The sequence below is a fragment of the Dermacentor variabilis genome, chromosome 1, assembly GCF_050947875.1.
Source record: "Dermacentor variabilis isolate Ectoservices chromosome 1, ASM5094787v1, whole genome shotgun sequence".
NCBI classification, from domain to species: domain Eukaryota; kingdom Metazoa; phylum Arthropoda; class Arachnida; order Ixodida; family Ixodidae; genus Dermacentor; species Dermacentor variabilis.
In genome coordinates this window covers 132,414,257-132,427,427 of record NC_134568.1, presented here as the reverse complement: position 1 = coordinate 132,427,427, position 13,171 = coordinate 132,414,257, and the positions used below count along the sequence as shown (strand labels likewise).

The window sequence follows — 13,171 nt, the reverse complement described above, 5'->3', positions numbered from 1 at the left end:
ATTCAGGAAAACATTCATGTTAGACGTATTCGTAAAAGCACAATCCAGCCAGTCATGATGCTGGGCTTGCATATTATTAGCAAAAGTGGCCGACCAGTGGGAAAGAGCACTTATGAAGGAAAAGCTTTTTGGACTTGGCCCTTGAATTCTTATGAGCTTGTCATTAGCTACAAGCATGCAGTTTGCATTGGCGGCCTAACATTTACAATTTCAAACCTAACTTGCATATACTGCCTGCAATTAAGCCAGTAAATTATCTGTTGGATACTTTTCTTCTGTCCATCCTTGCCCTGAATTTTGTCCGTCAGAACTATTACTATGTCTCGAATCAGCAATTTTAATAATTAGGGACAGTCATCACTGAAGCACAGGGCATATGTCGCCTTGAAGAAGACAAGTCCACTTGTCGAAACGTTGGCTCCCGCTTTCACCTTGTTCTCGTTTTGCTCAGGGTATATTTTGAAAGTTCGATTTCATTCATTCATTTATTTATTACATACTGCAGATCCTAGGGGTGTCCAGGCAGGATAGACAAAGAAAAACATGGGACAATGTGGAAGGCAGGTTACACAATGTGAAAATCTGTTACATGTGCTTCATACTCTGGGAGATAGACATTCGGTTAATCACAGTCAAGTCCACCCTTCATTAAATATTTAAAACTGGAGTGCCTGCTTTTTGATACTGTATGGTCTGTATGTGTTTGCATGTTTCACTTCCGCTTTACCTGCAAGGCTGGCGACTAACGCTATGGCGTCGTTTCTGTTTTTGGGTGTATCATATAAAGCTATCTTAATATTGTTCATGCAGTAGTTTGTGATGATCCAAATTTCCCACTTTGGTAATAACGTCATTAATGATAGAAGGCAGGTAGTTTTGGCCATCATATAGACATGCCACGCAACTGACTCGGTGTTTTCTTGAAAATCTTTCGCGTGCGAATAAATCATTATTATTCTGTGCGCCTTGAAGATAACAAATGTTGGTCTTGTAGTGACACAGGTGACTGCTTTTAAAGTGCGACTACCGTTGTCTATCCGTGTGTTTTGCTTACGTTTAAGTCAGCAGTGAACTGTCCTCCACTATCTAAGAAGCAAATTTATTTATTTGCGGGAAAAAGTGTGCATGAAGGAAATGGTCTCATGCAGTCTACTTGATTGAAAACGCCTGTGAATTTGTCAAGTTCATCTGAGACCAGGCCATACAGAGAAGATATAATTTAGACTGCGTGTCTATAAAAATGGTCTGATACCGCAAGCTGAAAGAAAATGGGACCCCATGTAGCCCAGGATTATGTTAACATAGTTTTGTGCTATGCCTGTTGATGTGTCACTTATTTCAAGGTACAACTGACTGTTGAATATGAAATTGTTCGTTGAATTTGAGCTTAACCCCAGGACAAGCCTTGCCATAATATCGATCAGGATGGGAGATGCTTCAGGGCCACGGCGGCCGCATTTCGATGGGGGCGATGGGGGCTTAGATTTATGTGCACATTAAAGAACCCCAGGTGGTCAAAATTTCCGGAGTCCTCCACTACGGCGTGCCTCATAATCAGAAAGTGGTTTTGGCACGTAAAACTCCAAATATTATTATTATGCTTCAGGGCTGTGAAATGACAAGAGCTTTTATGCCATGATCTCACTGAATATTGGTGTACGGTGAAGTGGCAAACTATGTTAAATCGTGGAGGCTGTGTGTGCTATTCCTCCCAGGAAATAAATAATGTCGTGTAAATACAGGAGCCATCTCCTATTTACATACAGTGTTACCTTCTGGAGACACAAGCACAAAGTTCTAGCTCTTTTGTTCTACAGGATAACTTTATTGCTGCAGGTTGCCAAACCGACCCAGGTGCCATGCAGTAAAATGTACTAAACCACCACCATCAGCAACGCCTTCTCTCCCCCAACTTCAGTCAGTGTTTGGACAATATGCAACTGCGCAATGAGCAGAGGCCTTCATTATCAAAGCCACTAATGAGCATATCCACTTGTAACAAATAGTATGTGTAAATGGTAAATGTTCTCAAGGGTACAGGTTGCGTGTTCAGCCTTTCCTGGGCCATGGTAATAGTAGCTCTCCACACATAATTTTATTCATAAGCGAAGCGCACTTGAATTTTGCATAGCTGTGCACTCAAGCTGTGACATTATATCTATGCAACATCCAGCAAGGCTTGCCTTCCACTCCTTTTATTTCTTCAGAGAGCCCCGATGAACGACGATGAGGTATCCAGAAGAAGACTGTGTCTGCAGGACCCATACCTGTATGGGCCCAAACCATGTGCGTATACAGGCGATACGCAGCCTGCAGCTTTACATATGTGGCATGCTGCTTGCAATTGTTCTTGCCAGGCTGCACTTGGCTTCAGCCAGCACTTCCTACATGACAAAACCCCAATCGAGAGCACCCGTCATCCTCTTCCCTCATTATCAACTATGGCCACGTCTTCATTTTTCCTTAGCTTTAGTGTACCACTGTGACGCTCAAGAGGATGTGAAATAAGGTCATCTTTTGAACTTGCTAGATTTCAGATGCATGAATGTACTGTTTGGCTAGTTTATTCCACATAGTGCTATATTTTTCACCACAAAGGCAGGACATATCATATTGACCGCAAAAAAGACGGGGACAGAGGGAGGGAACACATAAACAGCATGGGCGGTAACTTTCAACAGTTTTATTCACGGCAGCCCATGGGCATATATAGGCAAAAAGAACATGTGCAGGTCGCAGCAAACAAGAATACACATCAGCTTAGCGTGGCAACCAATTATCAAAAAAATCTATTTCCGATTGAAACAACCTAATGGAGGTATCGCTAACACAGTCTTCGCCTTTCTTTTTTATGTGATAAGCCTCCATCAGTTCACGTGCAGTCTGGTCATGGCTTTTCCCCAGAATCTTTATCTCCTCAAAAAGAGGTGCACAGCAGCAGACATTGCAGTGCGCAGGTAAGTGCGCCAATTCATCTTTCGTTAACTTTTGTTCATGTTCCCTGGCTCGATCATTTAGGCACCGTCCAGTCTGCCCTATGTAGGACTTGCCACACGCCAGGGGGATTTCGTACACAACTTCTACATTGCATTTTGCATACGGCTTGGTGTGGTTCTTACCACAACCTTGCCTTCCTTTAGGATCACGAGAGGTGCGGGGGCAGAGCCGCGCCAGCTTAAGAGGGGCTGAAAAGACAAGAGGGACTCCAAACCTGCCTGCCACCTTCCTTAGGTTGTGAGCGACCCTATGAATATACGGCACTACTTCAGGTCTTATGGCCATAGTAGTCGTCCTCACCCTTACTTTGCCCCTAGATCCTTTTACCTTCTGGGTGAGGACCGCCCGTGCTGTTTATGTGTTCTCTCCCTCTGTCCCCGTCTTTTTTGCGGTCAATATGATATGCAGTAAATACCAACTAGGCCAAAGTGAAGTTCTTCTGAAGGCGGGACAGCTGAGTATACAAATAAGAGCGCTCAGTCTTGTTTATTTGTTTGTCCTACATTTGCATCGGAAAATGACACTATATTTCAGGCAAAATTTCCGGTATCCATTAACAGCAGTAATGTAAGCAGACACGTCAAATTCTATGGTTGCATGTTAATCTTTACATTCACTATCATTTGTATTTTATTGCTTCGGAAAGCATGGTTGCTTGGAAACTGTTATGGTTTCAAAATTAAAAGAATGTTTGCTACATATGCGCTCTATATTTTGGAGATGCTCGACTATGTTTAAAAGAGAAAAGCAATGTCTCAGTCCACCCAGTGCACAGAAGTAGGCTTATATATCTTAAGCATGAAATGGTTCTTTATTGTAGCCACAGCGGCAGCAGAAACCGTTCCTGTGCAGCAACTGCGGTATCACGGCAAATTTCAGACTTGGTGGAAACTTTCACATCAGTGTACTATGTTTACCAATGTGTGGCGGCAGGGTGTACTATAGGGTAATATATTATCACGCGTACATTGTGCTTTTTGATGATGACCGTTCTATTGCGATAACAATTATATCAGGACATGGTGAAAAGGTAGACAAATCCCAGGGCACTACGCCAACCAAAGTAAACTTAAAAGAAAAGAAGACATTTCGGCTCTTACACGGGAGCCTTGGGACACTCAAGGCACATTCCTGCCGTCCCCGCCGTCGTCCAGCTATCAACTGTACATGTGCTGTTACGCACGAGGGGTGGTTGGAGGGTCTCCAGAGACCCAGAATGTGTTTGGTTGCAAAAACAATGAAGTAGACATACTATCAACACTCTGCTCAGTTGGCTCTGTGGCAAAGCTAGGACAGCGTTCTGCCTTCCACTGCTGGCACAAGCGCTGTTGCTGGATTGAGCCTGTTTTTGGGAAAAAGGTGGCCTAAAAACCTTTTTTTTTTTTTAAAGAATGGCCAAGTAATCAAAACCTAACAAGGTGGACAATGGTGGCCGTGCAGCTGTCATGTGTGTCCAGAATGCACATTTCCGTCTTCCTTTTTACAGCATGCGACAGCAGCTTGAGACAGCATGAGTTTTCGTCCTTTCCATTACACCTTCGTCATGCGGACCCCCTAACCATATGGTGGACTTGGCCCATTCATCACAACTGGAGATTGAACTTGCGCAGTGGTGCAAATTCTGCAGAAACTTCCAGTTGTAGTTTCTGCGGGAGGTTGCAGTTCCAAGCCGCCCGCAATAACCACTAAGCTATTGCAGTCAGTGGTATGTACAGAATTGAAGTGTGTGTGATGCAGATTCAGAGAGTAGTAGAGTCTGTACATATACTTTCGAGGCAACTGCAGGCAGTACGCTTACACAGCATAGCTGGTGTGCGATGCCCAAGTCGTTCTCAGCACAGCCCTTCGCTGGTTTGGATGTTATAGCCAATGAATAGTGTCATTGTCATGTCACCGTCGGTCTCTGTTGTTGCCATTGCATACAGTTGGTGGTCTCAGTGGGGAGTGGAAGTACAAGGTTGGAAAGAATTACAGGAATTATGGGCGTGGGCAATCATGGTATCTCTTTTGCAACAATGGAGTGAGCGCAATCACAGCCGCACTATGTCAGTAAGGAAGCGGGGCAGCGGAGCGCTGCCCTCATTGGTTGGCTCATGATGAAAGGATGGCGCTACCTTTATTTAACTTATTCTGGACATTATGTTTCATTTGCTTCGGTCTCCACTACTGTTATACCCTTTTTAAAAATTGTTGCGGTAAAACTCACCCTCAACGGTGCTCTCCAGCTTTCAGTGTATAACAAAACTGCGATGGGGCCTGGTGAAGAGCCCTTTGGAAGGTGTTTAAGAAATAAACTTGCTCAAGAAAAGCACACTCAATTACCCATTCTGCATGTGCAATCTTGCTGTGTAAACACGGAAAGCTCAAGAGAAAGCACAATACGTGCAGTGCAGCAGCTTTATCCAGTACAGGTTGTTTTTAAGCAGGTAAAAATCAGCTCTACCTCAACAAACCCTCACACATCCTTGTTTTTGGAACTTCTGCTCGATAGGCTCAGTTGCACAGCTTGAACGCAAATTTTAGCGTCAAAATTGCCAGCTTTTCATTACACTACAGTAACGTCACCAACCACATGTCCTCTAATTCTGCACATGAGATGGTGCGGCACTGTGCACTCACTTAGTGTATAATTACTTTCGCTTTCAGGAAAAGAACATATTTAGTCTTTCTGTTAGAGTGAGACTACATATGGGCCCCGTGAATACCGCGCTGTTCTGTTTCAAATATGTCTTACCAACTCGCCCAAACGTCTGTTTTAACGAATCTTAGAGGAAGCTTTACCTCGGGCCCAACTCTATTGTCATGTAGTAGTAACAACAGACAGTGGATTGATAACATTCGAGAAATTTCTGGTACATGCAGGTGTGTCCTGCGCTGAGCGATAGCATTTGTTAGACGGGGAAACGTGGTCACCCGATAAACAAGTACACATGTCAATATACATGTAAAATGCAGAAACACTTTTCTAAGATAAAAACTGGGCTGATTTTATTGATGTTTGTTGCATTTGAGAGAAAAAGTTAAATTGTAGTGACTGTTGGAAGGAAAATATTGATTTAATGCCTGAATTTTTCATAAGGAGTTTTCAAAACTTTGTAAGCTTGAAGGAAAATAGAAGCACAAAGTCTACAAGTTCATAGCTCTTCATGAAGAGCAGATATCGCACTTCTGTAAACTACATCCATTAGAGAACATAAAGCAGACAAATTTGGAATATTAATTTACATCCTATATGAATTTGTTACATTGTTTACAAGAGTTTTGCAAAAGTCCTACTCAGATATTAATGGTCAATTTGTGAGCCATCAATTCTGTCCACTTTAGATGTACTGTTAAATGCAATTTACAGAATTTTGATATCATTCTTTATTGTTGAGTTGTAGAGTTGTAAACTCTATAGTATCGTTTGCTGAAAATTTCTGATTTCGAACTACTTTTATTTAAACATAGATGATTTAGATTAATCATTTGCTATCAACAGTCGCTAGATTTTAACTTTTTCTTTTAAATGCAACAAAGCTCATTAAATGTGGTGCAGTGATTGCCAAAAAAAAACAATTTCTTCTTTCCTATGTAGATTGCCCACGAGCTAAAGCTTCCTCTTAAGCTACAGATGATATGAGTGTCTTTCTTTAATCTTGGTTATTTGCTTTAGTGTATATATGGCTCCATATTATTAAGCATTGTTCCTTTTGCACAGGGTTTGATAAGGAGATTGCCTTGCTTCAAATCAGCATCCAGAAGAATTTAATTAAGACCATCACAGACTCATGCATGCAGAGGTAACGAACTTTCCTCCCTCTTGCAACCCTCGTTTCAATTTTATTTTGTGTGTGTGTGCGTGTGTGTGCGTGTGTGTACGTGAGAAGTGGAAGTATGTCAGTTATAACAATTATGAAGCTTGTTCTTTTAATTGCTTTTCTTTCTTCCTCTCTCTCTCTCTCTCTTCTCTGCAGACGAGAATACTTGATGCAGTTCAAGAAAAATAACTGCGAGACTGCGAAAGAAGTGGAAGAACTGGACGCGAAAGTGGCCAGCCTAGAGTAAGTTTTCCAGTGTGAAGTGCGTGGGAATTCGGCAAGTGCACGGTACAGTGCCGTCACCAGTCTTCCAGCAAGCCAACACTGGATACAGCTAGCATAGCCTTTGGAGTGCATGTCTGTGTGTGTTATGCGAGTATGGTGTGCTTCGTGTACGGGTCATTCCCGACTTGCGCTGTCACTTAAGGAGTAGTGTGCCATATATGTAAGTCATGTTGCCAGGCAGATCTCATCAGCTTTTGCTAAAGGAGCCACCTCTGTTTCTTAAGGAGCCGAGAAAGTCAAGGCTTCTGCTTTGGAATGGATGTGCAGACTGTGCTGTGCACTTCCTTGTTATTGTTTCTTTCGATTGGCATTGCAGCCTGGCTTCAGCCCCCGCAGAAAATGGGCCACTTGTTGCTGACTTCCTGCAAAAAGTTCATGATCCAGTGCACTCATGCCCAGAGCTGCTGCTGGGCCATGCTGTGCGTGTAGTCTTGTGCCACTTCTGCCATTTAAAAAACCTGAAAACGAGTCCTTGTAGCTTCGAAGCAGAGGAGATGTGATAGAGATACCCACATACCAAACGACCAGCAGTTAGATTATGAATATAGACATGATGTTACTCATAGTTAACGAGACCCCTTGCTCTGCGTTTTTGAAACGTTTTTGTGCACTACCACGTCTGTGGCAGCGTCCTGAAAGTGAAAACATGAATAGCTCTGCTAGGTTGGGCGACAGTGGAGCTGGAGAGGCAATTTCATAATTGCTGGGGGCGGCTTTTATATGAGTGTATTCCTGGAATTTATTGAGGAGATGTTAGAATACTCAACAATTCACCAGTATAACACTCAAATAGGTGGCGACTTTAACATAAACCTTCTCAAGGATAATTTGACCTCCCGGAAATTCCTTAACAAACTTTACGCTTGTGGCTACAATAACGTCATTACTACGTCAACACGCGTAACGACAACTTGCCAGTCCATACTAGACTTGTTTATCGTCAGCATAGACACTGATGTAAGCGCAGCTGGCACGGTATGCGCCGGCGTAAGTGACCACTGTCCTGTCTTTATTGCTTTTCCTAAAGCTACTGAAAATGAAATAACTTGCCAGGATATCGTTAAACATAGATGTATGTCTAGCAGAAATATGACTTCATTCCGCATGCGTATGTTGAGGGAAGATTGGTCTTCTGTTTACGATAAGCTAGACCCAAATGAGAGCTATCGTGAATTTTTATCTATATTCACTAGTCATTACAACACATCTTTTCCTTACGTAAGCACCAAAGCTAACAGAAAAAGAAGAAAACCTTGGGTAGGGCGCGAGCATATCAAAATGATCAAGAAAGAAGGTCGCCTTTTTAAGAAGTTTTTGCGCACACGTGATATTAAAGAATTTGAGGCCTTTAAAACTTACAGAAACAAACTAACTGCCGCGTTGAAAAAGGCAAAGGCCTCCTACTATAACCACATGTTTTCTGACATCTGTCGACGGCGCCCAAACCAAGTTTGGAAAGCCATCAATCAGGCACTGAACCGCAAAGCGGGTCAGAATACATTGACGGAAATAACCATTAACGGGAACAAACTTTCCGGTGTGCATCTAGCCGAGCACTTCAGTGAGCACTTTGCTAATGCGGTGCAACCACTGGGAAGCATTGCTCATACTAACATTAATTACCATAATACTGACACAATTTTTCTCGCACCTACAGATGAAGCAGAAATAGTATGCACATTTCTTTCTCTAAAAAACAGTAAAGCTGTCGATGTCGATGGATTTCAGGTAGAGGCGATTAAGCACGTAATTGACCTCCTTGCTCCTCGTTTAACCTACAAGTTTAATCTAGTCTTTCAGTCTGGCTGTTTCCCAAATCTCATGAAAATCTCAAAAGTTTCTGTTATATTTAAAGGTGGAGATATTAATGATGCTAATAATTACCGACCAATTTCTATAATTCCTGTATTCTCCAAGGGATTAGAAAAGATAATATTCTGCCGCGTAAATAACTTCTTCAACAAACACAGTATACTTTCGGAGTATCAGCACGGTTTTCAACGTGGTAAATCTACACAGACTGCACTGTTAGCTCAAAAAGAACTGATAATTAATAACATCGAAGAAAGAAAGCTTACGCTGGGCGTTTTCATTGACTATAGCAAAGCCTTCGATACCCTAAACCATAACATTTTACTCGGGAAATTAAGTGCTTATGGGGTACGTGGTGTAGCTAATTCACTATTTAGTTCGTATCTGTCTGAAAGAAAACAATGCGTCTCAATTGCTAACTGTTTTTCATCTTCTAAAACCATTTCTTGTGGCGTACCTCAAGGAAGCATTTTAGGACCAATGCTCTTCAATATCTACATAAATGATATTGTTAAGATAAACAATGACGCCTCATTCCTGCTCTACGCGGATGACACTAGTATTTTTGTTTCTGTACAAGATCCAACTGAAATTGTTGCGAGAACTCAAAGTGTACTTTCATATGTGCTGCAATGGTCTACAGCTAATGGCCTACGAATAAATGCGACAAAAACAAAAGCTGTCTTTTTCAGATCGCGAGGCACTGAAGTCAACGTCAACCAATCATTAACGCTTGAGGGAATACCCGTCAAAATAGTGGAGAAACATAAACTTCTGGGCGTGACTTTTTCTGCTCATATGACATGGACGTGTCATATTGAATCACTGACTAAATCGTTATCGCGTGCTGCTGGTGTTCTGTCACAATGTAGGCACTTTCTTCCAGAAAATGCTAAACTTCAGATTTATCATTCTCTGTTTTCTTCCCATATAAATTACTGCCTGTTAGTCTGGGGCACCACAACCCTTAGTAACATAAATACAATTCACCTATTGCAGAAAAGAGCCCTTCGGTATATTGCAAACGTCCCGCGCAATAGTTCTACAGTTACATTGTTTACCCGCTATAAAATATTCAGTGTGAAACGCATGTTCGATTTTCGTTTAATGTATGCTTATTTCTTTTCAAACGAGCAATTCAAAGTTTTTATTAAAGATTTATCTAATATAAGCATGCATTACACTGATTCACGCACCCGCAGCACCGACAAGTGGCTTGTTCTTCGTTCCCGCACGACCTATTTTTTGCAGTCTCTTCGATTCACACTGCCGTCCCTACTTAATAAATATGAAGAGAAAGACGCCAACTTTTCTACGTTTACAAAAAAGAAATGCGTGAATTTTTTCTAACTCTTATCTAATGTGTTTTGTACTGCCCGAACATGATCAAGTATGTTTCATTATTCCTTGTAACACGTTTATTTTCGCCATTTTATGATGTGTGTTCACGTGAACATTGAATATTTCAACTATAATGTACAACTGTTCTGGAGTGTACTTATATATTGACATTATTTGTTCTGTTGTTCCGTTGTTGTATTTGCACAACCTCTTCTTAATTTTTTTTTTGAACTGCATACTTTACTTGATTATTGTAAATTTGTTTTTGAACGTATGAATCGTAATACCGCTGTCATGTACGTGGGCCTTTAGGTATTTTCAAGTGGTGTTACTAACGTTTTTCGCCTAAGGGACCCCCAACTGTCGTTGGAAATAAAGATTTGATTGATTGATTGATTGATTGATTGATTGATTGATTGATTGATTGATTGATTGATTGATTGATTGATTGATTGATTGAAGTGTATAATATAGGTAGAGGGGGCACCCTTAGATACCTCATGCAGTTTCTACCCCTGCGAAGACCCACTATATTTTTCCACTGATGGAAATGGTGTACAGTTCTCCGAGCAACAGTCAATATACGAAATGTGGCACCAGTAAAGACTAACTGCACTCTTTGCAGGGAAATGGGCTTGGACCAGCTGCGTGAAATAACTGACCGCAGTATCGACTGGTGCGCGATCTCTGCCAATGAGGTAAGTTGCCAGCCAACTAGGTGGCAAGCTTTGCAGTTGCTTGCGGAGCTCTTTATCACTGCTACCTCCTTGGTCTGTGTGAACGATGATGCCACAGCCCTATCACTGTATACCAAGCTGGCTAGTAAACCATCTAACTCAAGTCAGCACTTTTGTTAGTTGCTCGTGGCGGAATAATTGCCCACCACCATTTTTCATGTCTTTGCTTACATGAACCCGAGGCAACCATGTCGAGTTCATGCAAATGCCCTGAATGTGACGCATCGGAGGCAACATAGCCTGTGGTTCATCACCACGCAGATCGGCATCCACCACAGTCCGCAACAGTGCGAGCTGATGTGGAAAAACAAGCTGAGCAGGGATGTCAGTGCATGGACACGAAAGGAAGACATAGCGCTCAAGGAGCTTGTCAAGAAACTTGGCCTTCACGAATGGGACAAGGTGGCTGCCAAGTTGGGTGTACGTATATGTATGGTGCTGCAAAATCTGCTACTCTGCTACTGTTGTTAGTTCCAATGCGCTTGTGCCTCACTCACTTGCAACAAACTTGAGGTAGACATAGAAGATGTCTTGTCCACAGAATTTCAGACTAAATATACTCGAGGGAAATGGCATCTGTGTGTGCCACCAGTAAGTCTGTTCAACTAGCATGGTAACGATGCAGTGCTTGGATTAGCCTCAATTTTTTTTCTCTTGGCTTCGAATGGTCTCATGAGTTCTTACGTCAATGTCGTTAAAGCTCATTTTTTTATCGTAAATTTGTTTTATCGGAACAGTTAGTCTTGTTTAGCCTCAAATTTTTATTTTCTGGTATTCAAGGCGGTGTAAAGAAAAAAAAAATGTTTACAATGTAAAAAATAATACACATGGCGATTGTTACTTATGGCTTGCCACCTACGCAGATTTAACGGCAGGCGTGCTCAAATTAAAGTGTAGTAGTTTATGTGTGTGCTGAAACTTGCATAAAGAAGAAAGAGAAAGAGACACTTGTGAAAGGACAACCATGAGCGAACAATAAAAGAAGCTTCAATGTGCTTCTTCAATGAATGTATGTCAAATAGTAGAAAAACATTCAGGTGCTATTTGTAATTCCAATGGTTGCCCAATGATTACAGTGCCAGTTTGAAACCCCTAGTATTATTAAAGATAAAAAAATTTTATGTCCAAATATTCACATGTTAAGATGTCAATTCTACAATGCAATCATATCCTGCTGACGAATAAAGTGGTTTTTGCTTGCTCTCTCTGTTGTGTTATACTGCTACCACATCATTCTAAAGCACACGGTGTTGTTTCCGGCTGCAGGGAAGACGGACACCATTGCAGTGTGCTGAGAGGTACATGCAGCATTTTAACAAGTGCATCAAATCTGGGTAAGAGAAGTAGAGATTTAGACTTTTGTTACAGCCAATAAGTAACTTGCAGTGTCATTACAATGGGACAAAGAGATATTACAAACGTATACATAAGTACTGCGTCTCTGTTCCGTTGTCGTGCGCTGCAAGGTATTGATCAAGAACCAACTAGCCCAACAGTCTATTCTTAATATAAAAGCTTCACTTGCTTGCATATGTCCTTTGAACTAACGGCAAGGGTAAATGCGCCAAGGTCGCCTTACTTGACCATAAAGAAAGAAAGAAAGAAAAGGAAAGACATGGCAAAACTCCCGGAATCGCAACACAAATAACAGCGAAACTGCCCCAAGCTACCGCCTATGTGACTGTTCACATTCACGGTGATTATGCTACCACCTTGGTTCAGTTCAGCCACCGTGCAATTCTTGTTTGAAAGGACACTAAATGGAAAAGTAAGCTGAGCTCTATTAGTAAATTTCGCTCCTACAGAACCAAAACAGCTACTCTTACGGAGCTTGGCAAGCCCAGGAAAAGTGTAAAAATGAAATACCGATGGCTATGCCACCTTCAAGTTCCCATGTACTAACTAGTTGTATATGGGAGCTATATATATCTGCTACATTATATTCTAAAAGAGCCAAAGACAAAAACAGCAAGTTTCTGGAATGTTATCACCGCCAGAACGGCTAAAATATGGGAAGATACTTTAAAATCTATGATGTCACACTGACATGCTGGTGGTAAGGTTTCGGCGCGAATTTGGAAAAAGAAAAAATTTAGTTTTGCCATCAGTTTCTTGAATAGTAATCACTCTACTTAATGCAAGATTAATGAAAATGAAGTTCTGAAAGAATACTTCATCTGTCTAAATTCAGTTATAATT

At 41.6% G+C, this 13,171-nt stretch overlaps 1 protein-coding gene across 1 annotated transcript in view; it reads left to right on the top strand.

Annotated features, from left to right (window-relative positions):
* The window catches only part of LOC142584757 (uncharacterized), a 152,761-nt gene that overhangs the window by 64,091 nt on the left and 75,499 nt on the right, over positions 1–13,171 (top strand). The window contains exons 26-31 of the mRNA XM_075694994.1: positions 2,208–2,286; positions 6,698–6,779; positions 6,954–7,040; positions 10,861–10,933; positions 11,234–11,392; positions 12,239–12,306. Of these exons, the coding sequence (XP_075551109.1) occupies positions 2,208–2,286; positions 6,698–6,779; positions 6,954–7,040; positions 10,861–10,933; positions 11,234–11,392; positions 12,239–12,306 (548 nt within the window). The remainder of the gene's footprint in view (positions 1–2,207; positions 2,287–6,697; positions 6,780–6,953; positions 7,041–10,860; positions 10,934–11,233; positions 11,393–12,238; positions 12,307–13,171) is intronic.